We start from the raw sequence: 24,542 nt of genomic DNA, 5'->3' as shown, positions 1-24,542 counted from the left end.
TTTCACATTATGTAGTGAGTGCACGTGCTTTGGTGGTTTGGGAGTTTGGTAATTGCGTATTACAACTCACTATTCTGATTCGGTGATCGGCTTTCTTTCCTCTTCGCGCGGTGCTTTCCCATTTCCCCCCCGATATTGAAATAGGAAAGGAAGTGCGACGCCGTTGCCTTGGACAGACTTGGAAACGAGTGACCGTCGTTAGAAGTTGTATATTTATTATTATTATTATTATTATTATTATTAGAAAAATCTCTTGAACTGCATGTGTCGCCTGTGTTATTCTCAACTGGCTAAAGTTCACTCAGTGAAGTTTTTTTATTTTTAAACAAACGTCTTTTATTAATAACAAGCAAAATGGGCCTGAAGGTGTTATTGCATGTATTGTATTTGTGTTGATTAAAATTCTTCCTAATTTCCAGTTTCCACCTGCCCTTTAGTGTTATTGTTTGGAGTATATAAAATGTATTTTAGTAAAAAAAAAAAAAATAGACCTTATTTGAGCATGAGAAATGTAGGGAAATAAAGAATACAATTCTTGAAATACATATAGCTCAACATTGTTTTTAAGGACAGTACTTGAATAAAAGTGATTGTTGTTTTAAAGGTCTTTCCTGCACCAGTCAAACAGTTTTCAGTTCGATCATGAAAACATATTTTCAATCCCAATAGATTTTTTTCAGTTTGATACGCCTGACAATAACAGCAAAGGTCCAGTGGAAACAGAATCTGTGATACATGACAATAACGGGCAGGGTACTTTTGCTCATTATTGATAAAACAAGTTTCAGCAGCTGATCGGGTTTCCATTCCGCATTTGAATTCATCCATTTAAATGCATGTGTGGTGTGGGGATGGTGTGCGTTTGGAGCAGCCACACCTGTCCCGGGTCAAGGTGATTGGGCCCAGGGTCAGTGTGGCTGTATGCCTGTCGCTCATTAGACCAATCAGCGAGCAACAGATGTACAGCCACACTGATCCTGGGCCCAATCACCTTGACCCGGGACAGGTGTGGCTGCTCCAACCACACCATCCACACACCACAGCATGTTTGTATGTGGCGGGTATGCTGTATTATAAATGTCCGCATTCCACATGTTGGGGAATAACTGATCCCATCTTAACCAAGAGTAACTATTCTTGTTTTTGTCTATGTTTACTAGTTTTAAGTTGTTATTTTGACAAAATGCACCAACACGTGAGTTGATGATGATGTTGACTACTTTTAAGTTATTTTAACATAATGCACTAACAACATATGAACACTTATCATATTGCACTAACTTACAACAAACAAATAAATACAATTACTAATTACAGTATTTTTATTCAGATTCAGAAATTTTTGCGACCCTTGTGCAACCCTAACCTAAAATAGTCATTTTGCAGACAGGTGAATAAGTACGTTCTTCTGCCGGACCCCTCGGCTTAGCTCCCAAGCCTCCTCCCAGAGGCTTGGACCGCCCGGTCCCATTATCCCGGTCATGAGGCTCTCCTCGTCCCCTCCTAGTCCCAGGTCATCCTCCCTCTTGTGGAGGACGAACCCACAGCCCGGCACCGACTCGTCCCCGAACGGCGTGGCTTCGGCGGCACCGCCGCGACTGGGGGATCACTCCCACCGACTGTGAACGCCGCTCTGCATTTTTGAGTTGAACGGCGGCCCGGGAGGTGTTGCCGGGTGAAAAGCCCCCCGGAAAACCCTACAATCGCCTTGTGCAAAACCTCGACCCTTCTTCTTCCCCCTTCCTTTCCCCATTTTCATACGTTCAGTATATATAAGCTATTTCCATACGCGATTGAATGGAAGGGATCCTCCAAAAATGGCGACCGGCAAACTGTCCACATTCCCTATGAAGAGTTGTGGAGAGCAAATACTCTGCTCAATTCGAACCTTATTCGAGAGAAATTGTTTCGATTTTGAGAGGGACAAAATATGTGAGCCAATATCTCGTCGTCCACTCCTGCATCGCTGTATTTTTTGGTAGAAAGTAGGTACACAGAGTGACGTCATCGCGGGGGTTACATTCGAAACTGGATCATGGGATTTTTGGAAGTTTATGTCATGACGGCGGGCATATATGGGTTGATTCACGGGAGGCATTTTGCCCGGTTCAAAACAAAATGACACTTCACCCTCGCCGCGTATATTGTTCTGTTGACTCATTTTATGTTGTGCATTCTCCACCCAACATTTAAGTGCTACGGACTACACCCTATTACCATTTTAAAACCTATTTTATTGCGATATTAGCATAGCACGCAAGGCTGCAGAAAAACACCGTCGAAGAAGTTATGGTTCAACTACCGCTCCGTGGAGCGAGGTTAGAGAAAGTGCATAAATCCACATAAACACAAGCTCATTTAATATCTAATTTACATGCAACAGCAAGTGGTAAAACACAGCAGGAGTACCCACATACTAATTAACATTCGTCGGGACATAAAAGTCGGGGCGGTAGTGGTGGTGGTCGCATTTTGTCTTTGGCGCGTTTTATACATGGGGTCAAAAGTCAGAGGTCGAGCTGCTGAGATGATCATAAAGTGCTGTTTAACAAATTTCCATCAAACATTAAAAGACATTAAATGTATATGGATATATACACTTAACATGCATCTCTCTCTCTCTCTCTAGATATATATATATATATATATATATATATATATATATACACACACAGACACACATACATATATAGTTGTATACACCCTTTTTTATTCCTTTTAAAGGGAAGTTGAAATATTTATATATTTTTAAATATATGTATACATACCTATATATTCTTTAATTTTCAAACAAAACATATACAATCAGTTTGCAATGTGATCTTTATTAATTCAAATGTAATTCCAAATAAATATAAACATCTCTAAATCACCTCTGACCTGTGAATAAAAACATACACAAAACTATCAAAATATAATTTGAAATAAATATCATCGTTCGAATTGCTGGGGAACCAATGGCGACGGAGGACGTCACGTCCCCCCCCCCCGCGTCACCGGATGTCCCGCCCCCTCCCCGGTCTGTGAGCCAATCGCGGCGCGCAGAAAAAACGGCGTCTTGACGTCCTTCACGGCCTTTCATTCACGACGTCACGTTTCAAAGCGTGTCGACGTCAGAGGCGCGTGACGGCCCCTCCGATGGATTATTAACTATTTCTTAGGAAATGACGTATGCGTTTTGGAAACGCGTTACAACACGCGTCGAGGTCGAGCTTTCAGCGGATTGAAGGTTTCCGCTTGGATTTTGCAACTCGCATGGTGATGGTTTGCTGGGCGCGGGGTCGGGGTTCCCCTGCGGTCCAGCCTCCTCACTAGAGCTGCCAGAAGAACGAGCAGAGCAGGGGGCCTGGCCTCCAGTGCACATATCTCTATATACATAACTGCATATTCCCTCAATTGTTATTGTATTTTTATTTTATTCCATATATGTTTATTGTATTCTCTAAGTATTCGACTTACCGTGTTACGTTTTAGGAGTCAGTTAGTTGGGCTATTGGAAAGAAACTTTCCCTAGGACGTGTTGTGTGTTATCACCGGTTGCATTACATTTCACTGCATATATGTATGAAAGTATGTATATGTATGAAAGTATGTATATGTATGAAAGTATGTATATGTATGAAAGTATGTATATGTATGAAAGTATGTATATGTATGTGACGAATAAAAATCTGGAATCTTGAATCTTGAAGACCCAGCTCTTCGGGGAGCGCCTCCTCTCCTAACCTACAAGTACTTAGCGCTACCGAGCAGTATTTATTGTTACACTAATGTCTCCGTCGCAATGTGGCTTGAATGTTATCCTCCCGTGTAAGTCGCTTTGGATAAAAGCGTCTGATAAATGACTCAATGACTCAATGTAAATGTAATGGCCCGGTGCGTGCGTGCATGAGAAAGACAAGAGGACGAGAGAGAGAGAGTCGTATTTTGTCAGGTATCAGACAGATCTGTGTCAAATCAGCAAACGAAACAAATAGAAGGAATCCTCCCCGACACTCAGAAATATATATATATATATATATATAATAATTCCAAAATATATATGTCTCTATAAAAGTGCTTTATGTTACAGGGTTCCTGCCAGATCCTCGAGGTGCTTGAATTCCGTCCTCGGAAACGTCAGCGGTGGAACGCTTTGAAAAGAGCCGCAATATCCGACGTCACACGTACGTCACAAGCCAGAGTTCAAACGCGAATGGATCAACGATCGAGCGCGTGGATCCGTGCGCGTGTTGAGGCGTTTGAAGGTTGTGATTAAAAAAAACAAAAAAAACAACTTTTGAAAATACGTCATTTATTGGTGAATGTAAAAATATACGTTTTATATATTATATATATTTTATTATATATATATTTTTTGTGCATTTAAAATCCTACAGATTGGTGGATTGCAGTATGTATTCACACTCTTTTCAGTTGTATTAATTTATTGATAATTAATATAGATGAATTCAATATTGTTTTTTCGTCATTTCACCGTGATACGCTGCACGGCGGTAGTCGCCGAGGCGGAGGCGGAGGCGGGGGCGGGGCATCCGGGGTGAGCGCTGCCCGTTGGCGGGCACATCGCGACCGGAATCGGATCCCCGGCATCCAGACCTCCATCCAGACGCCCAACCACCAGGCATGAGGCGCTAAGAGGGAGCCCCCGCTACTCCAACCCCCTCCCCGAAAGAGAGGCTAGGACGCCGCCCCCCCCCACCCCCACCCCACCCGCTCCCCCAAAAAAAAAACCCCCAAAAAAAAAGCAAAAGCAAAGAGAGCGGCGCTCGTTCCGGTGTCGCGGTTCACAGCAAAACCAGCGTCGGGGGCTTTTTTTTCCCCGAGGATAACGACGATGAGGTGAGAGCTTCCGGTCGCCATTTTTCTCCCCCCCCCCTCCCGGTGTATGGTCGGAGCTGCATGGCGGCGCGACCGGCCTGTTCTGTCCACTCCAACCCCGGGTTTCTTTTGTGTCGTCGTTGGCGACGTGTCGACGCGGCGGGATGTCCAAGCGGCACCGTTTAGATTTAGGCGACGGTACGAAGAGGGCTTGCCCCGACGGGTACGTACGGGGCGGGGGTGAAGCCCGGCGCGCGGCGGCGGCGGCGGTGCCGGCGGCGCCGCGACCGTAACGCCGAGTACGAAGCCGGCGTCATGGCGGCGGCGGCTTGAACGGCGATAATAATGTTAAGCACCGGTTCCGATGCGCTCCAGTACTTGAATCCCCCCCCACACCCCCCCAAAAAAAACAAAAAACATCAACCCTGTTTGTTTGTTTGTTTGTTTGTTTGCCGCAAACTAACCGCAAAAAGGGTGCTCGGTAGCTCGGCATCACATGGGCCCGGGGGCCTGTCAAACTTTGGCCGTAACCACAACAACATGTGTTCCGTGGGTTCGCACGCAGGAACGTTTCCCCCGTGCTGGGAAGTTGACTCCGCGGGGGAACTGGTAGCGGTCGGTGCATTGTCTTCGCGCTAATACAAAGTTTCAAACGAAAATGTCAATGTATGAACGTACCGAACGTGTTGTGTGCACGGGGTGTATTGAGTAAGAAATGCCTGTGACGGAGGGCGGCAGCATGCTTGCTAGCAATGGCTGCCATGCAAATATGGATGTTTTGTTCGGGGTGAATGAATATGAACTTTACACGTCTAAAGTCTGCGTTATTGCAATTCTATGACAGCATATGGCCTTTCATTTGTCCTCATAGTACATAAAAGAGCTTAATAATCTAAAAGACAACGTATATAAAATATACACACGATAGAGAATGTGCGTAAATAGCTGCGAATATTACTGTATAGTTCTTCATAATAAGAATAAGTCAATAATTCAAAGCTTCTACAAAATAAGGGATGAATCTATTTCAATTTTGCTATTCCTGACGTCTTTGTGCCTTTTTGCAGGGTTATTAAACTGATATCATATGCCCTGTAGAAGCATTTATATGTTAATTGCAGATTAGTTAATTCAGATGTGTGCCTGAGTTGTACGGCTTTTCATAGCATCAGATGTTTCACTAAAGTTTAAAGAAGTTCTAATTGAGGATCCGGCCTTGTCCCATCTCATGTTCCGTGTCCCCACAGGCGTGACCGTGACCGGGGCCAATACCGCGATGATCATTACAGGGAGCGGGACAGAGACCGCGAGAGGGACCGCGAGCGGGACGTCAAGCCCCTCCCGCCCCCCTACATCCCCACCCCGGCCGGCGTGGGCTTCCTGAAGCAGGCGGCCATGCACCAGCAGATCAACCCCTTCACCAGCCTGCCGCACACGCCGCGCTTCTACGAGATCCTCAAGAAGCGGCTGCAGCTGCCCGTCTGGGAGTACAAGGAGAGCTTCAACGAAATCCTGGCCCGGAACCAGAGCTTCGTGCTGGTGGGAGAGACCGGCTCCGGCAAGACCACGCAGGTAGAGATGAATGCTGTTTGTGCGCTGTTACACTCTGTGGCCCGCACGTCAGGCTGCGCACGAGCGACCTCCTGGTGATTTGAAGGATTCTTGGTTGCGCATTGAAGGGTCCTCGAGGAAGACACTGAATCCCAAATTGCTCCTGAAGATCATGGCTACCTCCGCTATCCGTATATGAATGTGTGCATGAATCCAAGACGTGAATCGTGTCTTGGATTCACACACGCATTCATATACGGATAGCGGAGGTCAATTTTAAACCCATGCATTTCAATCCAAGCTGAATCGGCTCTTGATTTTGGAAGTCAAATATGACGCTGTATCACGTTCTTACGTCACACAGTAGAGTGAGAAGTTAGAAGATCCTCGTGGACATGACAGGTCAGTGCATGTGGTCCAGGTGTAGTTGTTTTGCAAATAAACAAGAGAGTTGGTAGCTTTTTAAGCGATCGTCAGCCCTCTATGATGGGGCGGCTTATTGCCTTTTTCTACCTTTTGTGAACTACATTGAAAACACAGACAGCTTTCCTTCCCCTCCTGTGCTCTGTGGTATCCTATTCTGTTGGTATTAAACCATGTGAGAAGAGCTGTGATAATCTAGGGCTGGATGATATGGCCAAAAATGTTATCACGGTATGTTTTTTTTTTTTTTTTTTTTTTTTTTTTTTTTTTTTTTTTGATATATTGATCGATGTTGATAATTATTAAGATATATATTTTAAAATAATGCTAAATTGACTGTATTTTGTTTGTTGTCATGGCTTAATGTTAAATACTGAATAAATAAATGTATCTACACATAAAAGAGATAAATATATATTATATACATTTAAATATATAATATGATCATTGTTGTCGTCCAAAAAGTTGAACAATCTGCGCTCTGTGGTTATATGCTGGGACGTTGTCCGACCATTTCAGACCAGATGGCACGGAAAATCGCAGATCTTTTTTTTTAATGACTCTTATTTTGCATGGATGGGTGCCACGCCAGGCTCGGGTTGGGAGGAGGGCGAGTTTGGTTTCAAGTTGGGGTTAGTAATAATACTCAGACACATCAAATTTTGACATGCGTTGGGTTTTAGCCTTTTCAACCTTAACATGTTGTGCAGCCCGCCTCGTTATGGCATAAAAATAGTGCTCCGGCGGGTTATCTCCCAAATAGGACCCTTTCTGTGTGGAGTTTGCATGTTCTCCCCGTGCTCACATGGGGTTTCCTCCACCTCACGTCAGCAAGGACCCCCACCAAAAACATGCACCATCATGGTCTGACCAGCGATGGACACTTATCACCTGGTCCCCGGGCGCGTCCATGTATGCTGCCCACTGCTCAGGACAAGCCAGGATGGGTCAAATGCAGAGGATCCATTTCACCGGCCACCATCAAAGCATGTGCATGTGTGTGTGTGTGCAAGCATGTGTTGTAGTGTGGTGTGTTGCGTGACGAATAAAGACTGTTTCTTCTTTCTTTCTTCTTCTTCTAAAAATACAATAAATTAATTGTTACATGCCGTTATATGCAGTTAGAAGATGGTTTTAGGCTTAGACGATATACAAATTTGATGTTGTGATATTTGGGCGGGACAAGATATGAGCGTCGTTGACGGGGTGTTGTTGAGAAAGTGTTAGTGAGTGGTTTGTGATATTTTGATACTGTGAAAATATCGCCCAAGCCTAGATGGTTTGCATGATGTTTTTTATTTTTTTCACCACATGTTGTCCTTTTTTCTACTTATATTAGTATTGAACCATATGGACATGCCGGGGGAACTGAGACACTTGAAGCATCCAAAATGGAAACGCGCGTATTCTTTAGTATGGCAAAACCGAGTGTATTGTGTCCAAAACCATAGTACACCAAAAGTAACAGGAAGACAAAACATAGCACATACCAGGATCCATCCGTCACCCGCTCCTAGTGACCACTCTTGCTATTTCTTTCCCCAGATTCCCCAATGGTGTGTGGACATGGTGCGGACCATGCCGGGTCCAAAGAGAGCCGTGGCGTGCACGCAGCCCAGGAGAGTGGCGGCCATGAGCGTGGCCCAGAGGGTGGCCGATGAGATGGACATCAAGCTGGGCCAGGAGGTGGGCTACTCCATTCGGTTTGAGGACTGCAGCTCCGCCAAGACGGTGCTCAAGTGAGTGGAAGGCTCTGCATCCCTTTGACAATGTCATGTTCGAAAAACTGGAGTAAAATGACAAATACCACACCATTTAATACTCTTTTGAAATCTCCTGAGTTTTCAGTGTTTAAGTATGATTAAACTGGATTGCCGAAAGTGTAAGTAGTTGTTCAACACCATGAGCTAATTTTTTGCGTGGAAACTCCATCCTTCCAAATGCATTTGTTCATTTAAAAGTTTTGCAGGTCCAGTATTGGTTGGATTCATCTTATTATTGGTCAAAAACCTATTTTATTGACCTTTTGAATAAGTAGCCTTGCAAGGTAGAACAGATATGAAGTGGAGTAAACAGTAAGATGGGTCGGTTTCTGGTATTACTGGTCCGGTAAACGAGCCTCAACCAGTTGGATTTTATGGAAACCGACTGAACCGGTCTTAGTCATTATGAGACATTCTGGCAAATTACAGTATTGACCCGAATATAAGACAGCGATTATGAAGTTTGGTTACGCAGCTTAATGTTTCCTTAATGTAAACTTGTGCTTGTAAAATTTGGTGCCGTGCTACCAAGTGATAAAACTCTGTATACCGGTTGGCCTTCATATCAAAACAGTCTAAATTTTTCACACTGGCCCAACCCTGATAGTGACTTTAAACGTACACTTTAAACGTCCATTACATGGAACAAGTACAGTACAGTAATACTTGAGTACAAATATATTCTTGATTAAAATTGCTCAGCTCCTTTTCAATCCCTGTACTTTTTGCCGTCTCCTGCTGTCACGCAGGTACATGACGGATGGAATGTTGCTGCGTGAGGCCATGAACGACCCCCTTCTGGAGCGATACGGCGTCATCATCCTGGACGAGGCCCACGAGCGCACTCTGGCCACTGACATCCTCATGGGGGTCCTGAAGGAAGTGGTCCGCCAGCGGACCGATCTAAAGGTAACCCCAAGGGAGGAGATAGAGGATAGGAAACGCACATGACTAAAATTTCCTCAGCATAGGGTTCTTACCAGGTGTTTGAAGTGCTTGTGTTTATCCTCAGAAATGTATGTGCCGGAATACCTTTAAAATATCCCCTTTTGTGCCAGAGTGCTTGAAAAGTCCTTGGAAAAAACGTGTTAATTAAAAAAAATTGCAACGCATCTCTCAATGCACACTGTACCGCCCACCTGGCACGAGGGCCGCAGGGACGACCATTTGAATAGAATTTCAATATTAAAAAAAAACAAAAAACAATAAAGTTCAATATTAGTTCATCCAGTTTGTTGCACAGTGAACACACATTAGAGAGAAATATTCCCAGTAACTGGGCCAAGTCCGTGTCGGCGGAGACGCACAAATGTGCGCCGGCGTGATTCCCTCGCCTCCGGAGTTTCACTGTGTTGACCAAAATGTCCAGTAATTCCAAAGATGTGCAGATGAAAATAAACGCCAACCATTACCAACGAAATGTCCAATGCCGAGTGCCGCGGGATTTTTTCAGGAGCGACCTGCAGCAGAGCAGCAGCAGGAAACGGAGTAAATTAAATACATCTCCAGTTTTTATTGCTTTGTCTGGAGAAAGATTGCTGTGATTGGAACTGTGGAGCTGCAGGTTGTAATTTTCCTTTTACTCCCAGCGTTCCCCTCTGGCAAAAATAGCATCCCTTTTTCTGCGCTTATTTTGGGGAGTAACTCAAAAGTAGTGTAATAAGTTAGTTATTGTTTATTATTCTAAAGTCTACTTTTGATAAAGCTCTTAACTGTTTAGGTGTGTTGTTTAAATATGCTCATATTTTTGTTATTTATATATTTTTAATATTTGTATAAAGGTTACTTATTGAGAAACAAATGTTTTTCTTCACAAATCAAGACTCGATAGTCTTACAATGCCATTATTCCCAGCACTGACCACAGTGATGGAAATAAAATTGTTTAAATCGAATCGTGACATTAAAATCTATAGTCAAATAGAATTGTGGATTTGAAGAATCGTAACACCCCTAATACAGACCGAGACAAAGATTATATTATAATTTAATCAATGATCACATTGAAAACATTATATTTGTTTTGCTTGAAAATGAAAACATTGTGCTTAAAGTACTTGAAAGCCCTTGAATTTCATTTTGTAATTCCAGAATGAACCCTGTGAGCAATGACTTCTGGTCCTGATCAATATAAAAAGATCCATGAGCTTTGAAACTCAGGTTTCATACAGTAATGGTATCCCTTGGATACTGTTTTGTTTTTGGGTGATGTATGTATGATTTAATGGAGTTTTACCAGTCCGGGCCAACTTTATTCCAACAAAGCACTTGCTCAATGGAATCTGCACTATCATGGAAAGTGCCTATCTTGAGTTTTGTTTTTCCGTTATATATTGTTTTACCTCTTGGATACAACGGCGTGTCTGTTGGAAATTCAGAGCTAGGCCCTAAAACAGCAGTAGAGAACATTGCCACCCAGGTCATCCCATTTCAGAGCAGTCAGCCATGGGGGGGCAAGGAGGCAACTTGCCGGTTGGAAGGCGGCAGAGCTTTTTATGGCTGATCACGCCATAGATAACCCTCATGAAGCAGATGGGTAATGACTGGTTGTTTTGTCAGTGTGGAATCAAAGGTTAGACGTTTGTTTGGGGGACGGGTAAATAAGGTCTAGGTTATGGGAAATGATCCCCCCTCCTTCCCCACCCACTCCACTTTACCTTCTTCATCCCTTTCCGAATTTGAAAGTTTAATTTGCCTTGATTAAGAGCAATTATGATGTCTCGTAGAGCGTAAAAGCGAAATGCCGAGATGCCGGCCCCTGAAAGTCTGCGAGATTGAAAAATGGGAGACGTGTCACTCATCAGAATCCTAATGCGCATCTCTGTAATGGGCTCCAGGGAGAACATTGTTTATCCAACTTTGGAGGCGAGGGCCGCCGCCGACCTGTGTAGGTCACAGGTTGGGAGTGATGTCGGATCACACGGCGCGTCCACTCTCTCTGGGGGTGTTGCCTCGCTGCCCTTCATCCCAAACTCCGCCGCTCTCCTCCCTCCGTACCCTTTCCGGCTTTGTGTGCCCGCGCTGCTTTGTCATGCTCCGTGCGGTATTGGGCTCATTCGTTCGGAACGTGCCCTTATCTTTTCATTACTGTCATCACTGAGTTCATCCGCCGACTGATTCTTCACTTGGGTGCCCACTCCCATAATAACAACCCCAATCCCCCGCCCTTCCTTCTAGCCTTGAAGGAGAAACAGGAAAGTCCCCCCGTGTGTGTGTGTGTGTGTGTGTGTGTGTGTGTGTGTGTGTGAGAGATATACAGGGTTCCTACCAGGTCCTTGAAGTGCTTGAATTTCAACAAAACGAAACCCTTTTGTGCTGAAGTAGCTTGAAAGGTCCTTGGAGAAGAAACCCTGAAATCATTGAAAGCCTGTGACAGTCCCCTTGGCTTTGTTATTTAAATTGTAACGTAATAAAAAATCTAACAAACACTCAAAATCGACAGCTCTTCACAAAGGAATACATTTTAATGATAAAAGATGACTATGACATTATATTGTGATGAATAAGTACAGTGTTTTCCCAAGGATATTGTGCGTGTGTGTGCACTATGCGCAGTGACCATCACATAGTAAGGCCCGCCTCCAGGAAGAAGAAACTGTGCATGTGGGATACCTACTATCTTTGGGCATACTTTAACTCCTCTTGTGCGCATTGGCATGATGACACAACCCGTACATGATGCCGGGTCCCTTTTTGGCCTTAGGGCGTGGTCATAACCCAACCATGAAATACACCTGTCATACCCATCTTCCATTGGCACCACAGCCCACACAAGTCTGACCCTCAGCACTTGCCGTACTACAGACAGCCGTACACTGACAGAAATTATATCTAATATATTTATTTCTGTTGTTGTACTAGTAGTAGTAATAATAATAATAATTAATAATAAACAGCTATCCAAAATACTTTGTTGTCTTCGGAACGGGAAGCGATGGACGGCGCAGCAGAGCTCACAGACAAAGCTCATGCACTTCTGCACACAAACAGGATGTATGTGGACAGCCGTGAGGAAGCAGATGGAGCATTTTGAGGTGGTAGCGCGGCTGGTCTGGTGATTAAATTGCGGGTCCAGGTTATTACTCGCATTACTAAAATTATATTCAATTTTTTTTTTAAATTATTATTATTATTGTTCTACCGAGCTGCCCACACTGCCACACTTTATATTTCTCACGCTTGAGGACCTTCTCGTCGCCACAGAGGGAAGTATTCAGTTGGTGGCGATCTGTAACCTCACGGCTGGATGCCATTCAATTCTACACACTGTACTTAACAAAAAAAAAAAGTAGTACTTGAAAGTCCATGAATTTAATTTTGTAATGCCAGAATGCACCCTGGATATGGATATTGTGATGGGTGACTCCCTGTTGTCCAGGATTTTGGTTTTCGAGATAAAGTTAAATGCTGTTTTTTGGTCTGTATGAGAGTAAATGAATTCTGCTTTCTGAACTTGATAGATTGTTCTAATCAACGCCTCTACCTGTGGTCATAATACATTTTATTTCATTTTATTTTTTTTATTCCTGCCGCTCCACCCATGTTTACCGTGTCCTCCTGTCTTTTTAGGTCATCGTCATGAGCGCCACGCTGGACGCCGGGAAGTTCCAGGTCTACTTCGACAGCTGTCCGCTGCTCACCATCCCGGGCCGGACGCACCCCGTGGAGATCTTCTACACGCCGGAGCCCGAGAGGGACTACCTGGAGGCGGCCATTCGCACGGTCATCCAGATCCATATGTGTGAGGAGGAGGAAGGCGACCTCCTGCTCTTCCTCACCGGACAAGAGGTGAGATGCCAATTTCTGTTACTATTTGGTGTTGGCTGGCAGGGGTGGACATGTACCACCTTTTAACCACATATTCTGATCCATCCCATTACTACTTATTACTACTTGGGGTCATTTTAGCATGATATTAGATATATGATGAATTATGCTGACATTGGTCATATCTAGGGGCTGTGATGGTATGAACGTTTTCCTACCTCCGTGAAAAAGCATGTGTCCCCGTGGTATTACGGTTTACGGTTTTTGTACTACAACAACAGGATAAAACGGAACGACGCTTGCAAAGATGCAAAGGGATAACCGTTCAATAAGGCGAATCATAAATATATTTTTATATCGGTTCTCCGTTTTTAGCATCCAACCCCGCGCTCCGTTTCGCATTGAGCAGATGAATCTGATTCCATTGACAAAATTCTGAGTCGGGTACAGCCTGAGAAATAATTAATAATAATTATCTGAGACACAGAAAGAAAAAAAAATCCCCATATGTTTATGGACTGCAGTACTGAGTGAAGCAACTGAGATTTTTCCGATTTTGCTCCAGAAGCCCTCGAACATATGACAGTCGATGATGATAACTGAACCGTGATGATTGCGTTTACATTTCGTATCACACACCAAATGTACTCCTGTAACTTTTACCGACCAAAAAAATAAAATGACAAAAAATACATGCACATTTAATTATTTGCGGTGATGACGGTAATGAGCTCAACACCGCGGTGACGTCACATGACCGCGGTTATCGCCGCAGCCCTCGTCTCATGCCGCTATCGTAACCTTTTATGATAGTGTGTCATCCACCTTACCAAGAAGATGCATTGTTGTCGAGCATTGCAACATGTAGTGTCAATTTGCGTCGACGTTTAATTGAGCTCAACCAGGCTGTGATGCAAATGAACATAACTCGCATTTAATTTGTTATTTATGTGTCTGACCTTAGCTTGAAATTCTCCTTGAATTTGGATGGGATCTAACTCGAGCTCTGCATCGGTCCTTCACATTGGGGTGGCAATTCTTGCAAGACTTGTGTTGAGTTTACATTTCTATTTGCCCGTTTGTTAGCACTGTCACTTCACTGCCAGAGACGCGGCTCTGCTCCCCTCGTTCAGGTCCCGTCTGTGTAAAGTTCATGCGCTCTCCTTGAATTTGTGTGTGTTTCCACTGGGTGCTGTTCATTATTCACAACCCCAAGGCGAGCCTGACTGGAGGCTCTGAGCTGATCATAGATGGCTATATGAGAAATGTGTGAAAAGTGGTGGGAGATAACAAAATAAATCACACTTTGTGGGGCTGGCTTTATAGAAAATCCGTGGAATCTCCATGGCTGGATTCTCACCATTTGTAACTGAGCTTGGTGGAGAACGAGCAAATGTAGGTTTTTTTTATTTTTATTTATTTTATTTTTTTTTAATTGAAATTTCCCATCAAAACAACTTGCTGAAATATAACCACCTTTTATGGCAATTATTATCATAAGAAAAAAAAAAATGGTTTCACTTCCAAAATGTATTCATGACATTCACCCAGAAAACAAGGTGCCTCTCCACATCCAATCTTTAAAGAAAATGGAGATCTTGAGGGAAGTGAATGAATTTGGGTGTTTTCAACATTCAGCGCATTAAAGAAAATCTCCGAGCGGTCGAACAAAGCAAAAATAAAGGAAATTTCACACCCTGGAGATAAGCTGCGATAAGTTTAATTTCTGTAATTGTAAAAAAAAAAATAATGGGCTCCATTCACTGTGCAGCTAGTTTCCGCGGCTGCCCACCGCTCCCAGGTGAAGGACGGATCAAACACAGGATTCATTATGACAAAAGATATTCCATTCTTCTCTTCTACGTCAGTCAGTGGTGTGGTTTCCCCATGTCGTGTGCTGTGACCGTACGTTTTAAAGTTTAGTTTCATAGCAGGTTCTAGGCACAGTTTGACGCATGGAGATAATTCTTGTCCAGTTGTTCTCGACCGTTTTTTTTTTACAGCTGTTCCCGTTTTACGACGCTTCAGTGCCGCTTCAAAACCTCAAAACGACTCCTGTGGCTCTCGTCCCATTTATTTGTTATAACTATTTCAACACGTGTGACGTGAGTGATAGTTTGTTTGTGGCCCTGCGTGCTCAGCTAGTCTTTGACCATTAGAATCATTACCCGGCCCTTTTATTTTTCACCTCTGCGTACACACAGAAATGGCTTAAAGGATCAATGCTCAGATTGACAGATGTTTAATACATGTGGCTGGTGCCCGTTGGGGAATGCGCATAGTTGGGGAATTCTGCGAAACTTTGGGTGGCGGGGCGGGCGTTGTGAGGGACAAGAAGTGACCCAGATTCTGCCCCCCCCCCCCCCAAGAAAAAAACCTGGACATGAAGTCATTTATTATTTCAATATTATTTTTCCCCATTCCTGCAAATGTTGTCCACTGATGTGTAATGGAGGGCAAGGTTCGTGCCCAGAGTGATGAATTTGGTCACAGTTGGTTGGACGACCACACACACACACACACACACACACACACACACACAGAGGCACAAATCCCCCCGCCCCCGTCACAGGGTAAAGAAAACCATCCGTTCAAGCCCTTCGGCGGTGATGTATCTCCCCCGCCCCCCACCACCTGAAAATCTCACGGCTTTTGCTTCGTCAATTTCAGGATCGTCTCCCCTCGTTTTCTGACCCCCCCCCTTCTTTTTATCGACTCCTAATGACCTGTTTGTATTAATGGTGCAGTAGTGTTTGTGTGGTGAGCCGGGGCAGGTGTCCGCCGTGTCCTCCCGCTTCAGGTAAACAGGAGTGGGGGGGGGGGTGAATGAATGATTGCCGGCGCTTAAGAAGGATCATTAGATTGAGAACACAACTCCCATCGCTCAAGGGGCTCGGCTACTTCTCCTTACAAGGCATTCGTCTTCCCCTTGTTTTTTTTTTTTTTTTTAAACCTGTTTTGTGTCTCTACAAATGGGGGGGGGCGTCCACGTTTTTGCTCGTGTGACTTGGATCAGTTTAATTTACTTTTATTTTTTTCCATAACAGCACAAATCACTGGAATCGTAACTTTTCCATTCTGATTTGGGACACTTTTTCCATGTGTGTCCCTAAATCAGATACAGGTCAGATTTTATTTTTTTGCAGTGACACCTCAGTCTGAACAGTCAGAAGTCAAAATTGAAGATGTGAACTTTAATTCACCCCCAACTTTAACAATAATAGTAATTTCCCGAAGCGCCGCGTTGCGCCATCTTTGTTTACGCCCGCTCCCATGCGCTCTCAGAAAGTAATGTAAAGCACCGTGCAACGTTTTATGAATTGAATATGTAGGAAACGAAGGGAGAAAAATGAACACTGTTAAATTCCGTAAACAGTATTTTGGTAGAAACCGTACTGTGAAATTTCATTCCGTTAGTACATAGTGACCAGTTCACACTGGAATCTGATATTGGCCACATAAAAAAATAAAAATAGTAAAATAAACAGCCAAACAAAAAAGAAATTCATCTGAGCAATACATCCAAATTGAGCACTAAGGCTTGCAGTGTGAATGTAGCCTATTATTACACTATTTATGGGCTTATAATAGTTCAGTGGCATAAAACAGACAAGACAGACATGAAGCGGTTAGGCGCAATTATTTCTGACATTTAATAGTCAATTAAAATAACATGATCCTGACAGCCCTGAATTTATCGTGGAAAAAATGTCATGCAACAATTATGATCGTAATATCTCATTATCAGGCCCCGCGCCGGCAGTTTGGCGAGGTGTGTACCGCGCCACAGTTTTTCGTGCCGTCTCCATGGATTCAGCTCCAGTGGTCTGTCCAGATATAGTTATTTACAGAAGGCGTCCTCAAAGGGAACCCGTCCTGTTTATTAGCAGTGATTATGTGTCACTCGGTGGCCGCCGGACGGTCGCATGAGCACACACACCTACATCTGTTTTCACTTGCCAATGCGGGATCGATGCCTGGCTCGTTACGAAAGGGATGAAGCCGCGAGGGCGTTGTGTTGGAAGTGGTCTCCCTTCGAGGGCCGGCCATTGATTTTTAGATTTAGTGGTGTTCCAACCGCTCAGACAGCGGGCAGCGCCAATAAACCAGCACTCTGAAATATGCAAAGAAGACGGAGAGCTTTGCAAAAAAAACCTTGTTTGGAGATGGAGGGTTTTTTTTTGTTTTTTTTCTTCTTCTTTTTTCTTTTGTCCCCCCCCCCCCCCCTCCCCTGACTGATACACAAGCCTCCCCTCTGCTTACCGTCTTTCTTTGCGGTGTGTCAAGCCAATGAGTTACAGAGAGCACTCCCAGAGTGAGTTCATTAACACCCCCTCCCCCCGCCCTCCTCCAATTGGGTTAAAGAAGTTAATGTGAGGTAGGTCTGGCAGAGATGGTTTTTCAAAGGGCGCTGCGGCTCTCCCTCAAGCGCTTCTTAACCTCTTCCGTCTCCCGGTAACTTTGATGTTGACTAATGATCGGGAGGCAGATCCACGGCAAAGCCATGCAACCTTTTTATCTGTATAATTTATAACACACGAAAGCGAAAAACAGGGGCGAGGGGGAAGGGGGCTGGGGGAATAAAACGTTGGGACTTTTATTTATTTATTTCTTTCTTGCTCTTAGGTTATATTTTCCGCGAGATATTTCGTCGCCGCAAACAGACTACAGCGCTGCAACTCCAAGCGGAAGTTGAAACTTATCACAGCTGTCGAGCGAAGATAAGTCCTAATATTTAAGCCTCCCCCTCAGCAGCGAACATCAAAACAGGAGGTTTGGCGGCTGCTTGTTTGCTAGTCAAGGGGAGCGCTTAATTGTGTCGCTTATGAGTCTGGCTGTGGATTGCGGCTCCTGGGGGTTGCGGAGAGCGCTGGTGGCAGGTTACTTCTCCCTGGCTGGCTGCCCGTCCACGGGCGGTCGCACACACTCGCCGCGCACGCTCGGCCCGGGTCCCACAGGACTGGACGGCCAGCTCGCTTCCAGCACTTTGGCAAAGGGGCCCATTTTTCAGGGCAGCTGCTACATCCAGGGGCTTGATAGGCTATTAATACCGGGGCTAATTTTACCAATCCATTCAGATTTACTCTCTTCCACTTGTCAATGTGTTGATTAAGAGGCACATGGCCATCAGCGGCGTTTGAATTAATGCAATGAACACGGGGACAAACAGGGCTGGCGACGCTCTGCCAAACCAGAGGGCAAACGGAAACATCACAGCGGCACTTTGTCATGCCGAGTGTTGCCGCCCTGGTGAATCTGTTTAAATGGTATTCATTTCACGACTAAACTAGAGATCTCCTGATCCTGATCCTGGGTGTCTGATTAAGCCTTGTACTCACACTTTGATGCTCGGCCTAACAAAGCTAGCGCCATTCTTGAAACTTGGAGACTGTTTCTACAGGGGTGTACAGAAATCTTCGGTGCTCATTATCAGTACTCTGTATGTGCATACTGACATGAGAGTATGCCGTACCCATTTAGAGATAAATGAATAACAGTGGTGTGGCACGTCCCTGCTTTAAACCAATTGAAAGCACAGGAGGCTTTATTCTTCCAGAGATGGGGAGCCAGAGTAGGTTCCAGTAGTTTTATGGGCAGTGACTTGTATTCGTCGACCTGATGGATAATAAGGATTTGTGGTATGTAAAGTCCTTTTTACGATCCACGGTCGTTCCACAAAATGAGTTATCAGCGTCGCGTGACCCCATCAAACATGCGTTCCATGCTGTACTGCTGCCACCAGCCTGGAGGTGGTGCTACAGTACAGGCTGTGAGGGGGTGGAGGAAGCTTCCTGTTTTTGCAGTTTCATGTGTACACTACTTGAAACGCCACTGACCCCCCCCCCCATCTAAGCCAAATGAGGGAATGCATTTTAAACGTAAAAGTATGATCACGTCATTGGAGTCAAATTTCTTTATTTGCCAAATGCCAGTGCGGTGCAGCAAACTCCAAAGGCTTTTGGGAAAACAAAGTAGGAATAATAAATAAAGCAATTCAATCTAAATCTATCTAATCTAAAAAATATACACACAGAAATTCAAAATATATAAGTCACGGCATTTACAGTAGGGGAGCTATGCGCAGATTATTTATATATATATATATATATATATATATATAAACCCCAAAAACGCTTAGTTTGAAGGGGAGGACGAGTGGAATAGTACGTTTGGACTTTGGGGAAACATTTTTAAGATTTTGGCCACAGTTAGACGTCGGTCACATCATAGACAACGGTCAGAGTCCCAGACCTTCTCAAGTCCACCTGCAGATGAGCCCAAAAAGTCCCACGGGGGCCATTGTCACTCATATATATATATATATATATATATATATATATATATATATATATATATATAAACTTTAGGCCGTATCCCCGTCTCGATTGGTGTTTTTGACTCGGACGTCCCTGACCCCGTGCGCATCTTCCTCTTCTCGCCGCTGCTCGGGTCCTCCGTCTGCACGCCAGTCCACGGGCTACACCACCTTCAACGCCACTGAACTGATCTGCCACCGGTTACGCATCAGTGCTGCACCCTCATCCCACATTCCCTGTACAATATTGCACCGTGGAATAATGAACCCTCTTGGTGTGTGAGTGAGAGACAGAGAGAGATTGTGTGTGCCTGTGCGTGTATTCCATGATTGCTGCGTTTGACGACAAAGCCACGGGAAGCTCGGCAAAGCATACCACGGTCCAGGTTTAATTTCCTCCGTCAGATGATGCGATAGGCAGAACAAATGGGCGGCGGCGGGGGAAGCCTCCGTTGTTCCGCCAGGTGCCTGCCCCCGAGCGCCGTGGTGACGCCTCTCTCGCCATCTTTCAGGAAATCGACGAGGCCTGCAAGCGGATCAAGCGGGAGGTGGACGACCTGGGGCCCGACGTTGGCGACATCAAGATCATCCCGCTGTACTCCACGCTGCCGCCGCAGCAGCAGCAGAGGATCTTCGAGCCGCCGCCACCCAACAAACCGAGCGGCGCCATCGGAAGAAAGGTACGGAATAAAACCCCAAAAACGCTTAGTTTGAAGGGGTGGACGAGTGGAGTAGTACGTTTGGACTTTTGGGAAACATTTTTAAGATTTTGGCCAGTTAGACGTCGGTCACATCATAGACAACGGTCAGAGTCCCAGACCTTCTCAAGTCCACCTGCAGATGAGCCCAAAAAGTCCCACAGCGGCCATTGTCACTCATTCAAAATGGCGGCTACTAGGGGCCTGTTATATGTCAGAACGAAACAACGTGGAAACATGAATGAAAACACTTTATAGTGGTTTTTGAGGGGGCCGAATTTGAATATGACCTTGATTTTATCCTATAAGGTCAATTTCAAAGTAAAATCTCAAGGGTCATTTTCACATTTGCCCTATGCCTGGCACATCATTTGTTTTTCTGGAGACTGTCAACTCACATCCATTAGTCTTTGAGGGCAAGTAGACCACGTAATAGATTGATATTGTGAGGTTACAGGTTGACCTTCGGGTCTAAAATAGAATCATTATTGAACAAAAATACGGAGGAAGGGGCTAATGATGACGTAGAAAGGCCAGTAGGGATACGAGGTGGGAGGATAAGGAAGAGAGAGAGCTTGCACAACTTTTTATTTATTTATATTATCCCACCCCCCCAATGTTTTGCGCAGAACTGACTCATACAACATATGCTGCCTTTGTCAACGTGCGATTCTCTGCTCTAAATTATAACTGGGGTATTACTCACGCCCTCTGAGCCTAAGGAAAGTACTGCATTTGCAGTCGTTTTTATCTTTCGACTACGTTTGCTCAGACTGGGCTGCCGCTCCATGAGAGCGGGACATACACACACACACACACACACACTCTCGGGGCCGGCCAGAAAATGGGGGCTTATATTTTTGTCTTTTGTTACACTCTCCTTCCATCAGTTGATTCCAAAGTGCTGTGGAGGCAGATGCTGGCCAAATATTCACCCCCAACATCCTGTAATGTAGGGCAGTGAGTCTCAGCTTATTTTCACGACAAGGATCCTAAATTTGCTGAAGATTCTTTTTATTTTTTATTATTGTATATGATTTAGTCCAAACTTCCACACTTCCTTTCTATATCTGGGGAGGCCATGGGAAACCATGATCGAAACTATTATACATTCTCTAATGCGGCTAACGTCTTGTGGAGTTGAACTATTTATTGTTTGGCCCAGGATCCCCTGGAACCCTTTGAAGGACCCCTGCGGGGTTCCCCCGACCCTGTGTTGAGAACCACTGATGTGGAGGATGCGTTTTGATTCAACCTCCTTGATTAAGTCTGATATGGAGAGCTGTGATCGGAGAGAAACTGTTGAATTGTTAGGGCTTGTGTGTGTGTGTGTGTGTGTGTGTGTGTGTGTGTGTGTGTGTGTGTGTGTGTGTGTGTGTGTGTGTGTGTGTGTGTGTGTGTGTGTGTGTGTGTGTGTGTGTGTGTGTGTGTGTGTGTGTGTGTCCCCGAGTAGGGTTCCCCCAAGAAGTGCAGATCAAACACTCCACCCCTTCTCTATCTTTTAGTCCTATCGTTTTATCTCCTCCCATTCAGTGTGCGTTAGTGAGTGTGCATTTAAAGGAGGCATCGGCAATCTTGGCAGTTTGATTACCCAGAGTCGGAGCCGGCGATCTCTCCAAAAGTTCAAACGTCCTCCCTGTTAGCCGACACGCTTCAAAGAGATGTTGACATGAAAGAGAGCCACACGGACAAGTTTGAATATTACTCATCTCAGAGATGGCACCTTAAGGCTCCCGCTGGATTGGGACGGGGTGCTTTTAGGGCCACCGCAAGAACACATGTAATTACTTCTTCTGTTGTTTGTAGCCGACAATAGAAGCAGCCAGCAAAGCTTTTTGTGTCAAAAGAGAGACAAATGCAGAACAAGAAATGGACCAAAAAATATTGGACAAATTAACCAAATTGAGTTATATAGCAACGTACGTCCCCAGACGCCCCCTTTCCACTGACGCCAGCCTCGTTGTGGTTCTGGGCTGGGGCTTGTGCCGGATCACGGTGGGTTCACCATGCAAAGCTTCTAAGAACCAGTTTGCTTCTCCACTGGAATAGTGGGCTAGAAGGTCATTACACCCCTGTAGACGTCTTCATACGACTCCGCCTTTTCATCAAGATTGTGGATGATGATTATGATTATTATTGAGGTCCCTATTGTTATTGCTCGACATTTTTTTATTTTTAAACTCTGCTTTTCGGGCTAAAAGTACCTGAATCACGACAGCGGTGGTACGCACAGATATTGTGCACAGTTGAGGTCTCATTAGGACTGGGAGGTTTTAGACGTCTTTTTCGTCTTTGATATCAACAATATCGATCTACATTTGGAGCAGAAATTTGTGAGAAACTGTCGTAATTTCATTGTTTTCAGGAAGTCCGAGCTTTGTCTTTCAGAAGTCCTTCCCCTCTAGCCACTTGCAGGTGCGACATCTAGACAGACAGCTTGCGAGCGGGTGGTGCATTTAAAGCAAACTCGGAAAACTGGAACTCTTGCTGCGTTTCACAAAACACGCGACACAAACAGCCGCCTGTACGGCAGGAGTGCCCGCGCTTCCTCCCCCCTCTCCCCCCTCTCCCTCAAACGCCAATTTGAACTGGAAACTCGCCCTCCTCTCAACCCGAGCCTGGTGCGGCCCCCATCCCCGCAACAGGAGAGCGATTACAGAAAGAATGTGCGATTTTCACTGACGTCTGGTCTGACACGTTTGAAGGCGGTCCCCCTCGGTGTGCTCCAAACGTCCCCGAATATGATCACAGATTTGGGAACCTGGGAAACCTGTAACACATACCTAACGTGACTAAACTGCACCCTGTGTATTGCTGCCTGCAGCTATATTTATTATTATTATTATTATCATCGCTTATGTTTGGTGCATGCATACGTGGTGCATTGTTTGTTTTTTGATCGTGTCAGGTACTGAGTAAGACAGAACATGATAAATGTCTTTGTAAGCGCTGAAAACAAGTATAATGTCATTATTATTATTTTAGTGGAGTGAAAACCGAGACAATTTGGTAGGGTTAGCCGGAGCTGCAGCTTGTGCATTCTGATCATTTTAAGAAGTGTGCTCTGACTTAACGAAGGTAGGATATATTTTACGATATGCCCACTTGAGAGGGCAGAGCAGAGTAGCGGCAGCTTGTGAGGAGGTGGCGGTATGCAAGGAAGAAGTCCCGCTACGGCGAAAAGTAAGATGCCGGTGATGCGTATGCCGGTGAGCACCGGCCCATTTCAAGCACTGGACAGGTTCGTCTCCTCCACGGACCACTGTTTAGATTCTACGCCCACGCTGAAGCGGTCACAACGACGGCGGTCTTTAGTCTGCCTTGGTGGTCCCCGGGTTGGAGATTAGGCACCGGCTCCGAACCGGCCCTCAAAGTGCCTTGGTAGAAAAGGAGTAGAGTGAGCTCCGGCCCCCAGACCTCCACCTGTCTGCCGGTCAAACAGAGTTAAAGCTTTTCTGGTTCATTTCCCATCTGAATTGTTTTAGAAACATTGTATGAAGCATACTGATGGTGTTTTTTTTTTTTTTTAAGTTATTTCTTTATTTGCACTACACTGTCTTTCAGGGGTTCCCAATCTCCCGAGATCAAACCTGATTCAATCTGAGACCACCCCCACCTCAACCAAAAGAGAAAATACATTGTTGTTTTTTTCCCCCCATCAATTTATTAGAGCAAGGTTTTTAGAGAGTACAATATTTTAGCTCATATGTAAATTGTAACACTCATGGATTTATTAACCAATATTTGACTATTTGGGAACATTTGCCTCAAGACCCCGCTGAAATCTCTGGCGACCCCCCCAGATTAAGAGTCACTGGTCTTCTTCACTAGTACACCTCCGGCCCCAAAGCCTTCTCTCTGGACTGCTTGGCGCTAGTGATGTTAGCAGGGAGTGGCATCGTAACGCCGCGGTCCTGAAAGTGAATTTTCCCCGGTGCGCCCGCCCGTCCCCGACGGAAGAGTGGAGGAATGTCGCCGTAGCCCGGCCCCCGAAGAGGTAGTGAAGAAGAATTAAGGTTTGCCTCGACTGCCACCGCGCATGCTAACGACAGCATTAAGCACCCCTCAATTAACATAGCACGCTAGCTTGTCATCTCTTCATTTCTCTAGGAAAGCCACTGATCTCCCGTTTTTGAACGGTTTAATCATTTAGAGACAAAGCTGCAATTCACTGTAATTACTGACAAAGACTATAATCCTGCTC

At 44.9% G+C, this 24,542-nt stretch overlaps 1 protein-coding gene across 2 annotated transcripts in view; it reads left to right on the top strand.

Moving 5' to 3' along the window:
• Window positions 1–4,717: 4,717 nt before the first annotated feature.
• Window positions 4,718–24,542, top strand: part of dhx15 (DEAH (Asp-Glu-Ala-His) box helicase 15) — a 37,789-nt gene continuing 17,964 nt past the window's right edge. The window contains exons 1-6 of one of the 2 annotated variants that reach the window (XM_080022980.1): window positions 4,718–4,842; window positions 6,069–6,393; window positions 8,341–8,534; window positions 9,308–9,467; window positions 13,127–13,345; window positions 20,153–20,320. In XM_080022980.1, coding sequence (XP_079879106.1) covers window positions 4,838–4,842; window positions 6,069–6,393; window positions 8,341–8,534; window positions 9,308–9,467; window positions 13,127–13,345; window positions 20,153–20,320 — 1,071 coding nt within the window. In that variant the 5' untranslated portion in view covers window positions 4,718–4,837. Of the gene's footprint in view, window positions 4,843–4,912; window positions 5,045–6,068; window positions 6,394–8,340; window positions 8,535–9,307; window positions 9,468–13,126; window positions 13,346–20,152; window positions 20,321–24,542 lie in introns of those variants that run through there. The other variant, XM_080022979.1, reaches the window with a different exon arrangement.

Source organism: Zeus faber, assembly GCF_960531495.2.
Source record: "Zeus faber genome assembly, chromosome: 22".
In the NCBI taxonomy this organism is placed as follows: Eukaryota; Metazoa; Chordata; class Actinopteri; order Zeiformes; family Zeidae; genus Zeus; species Zeus faber.
Note: the sequence above shows the minus strand (reverse complement) of the source record. Positions and strands in the feature narration are given on the sequence as shown.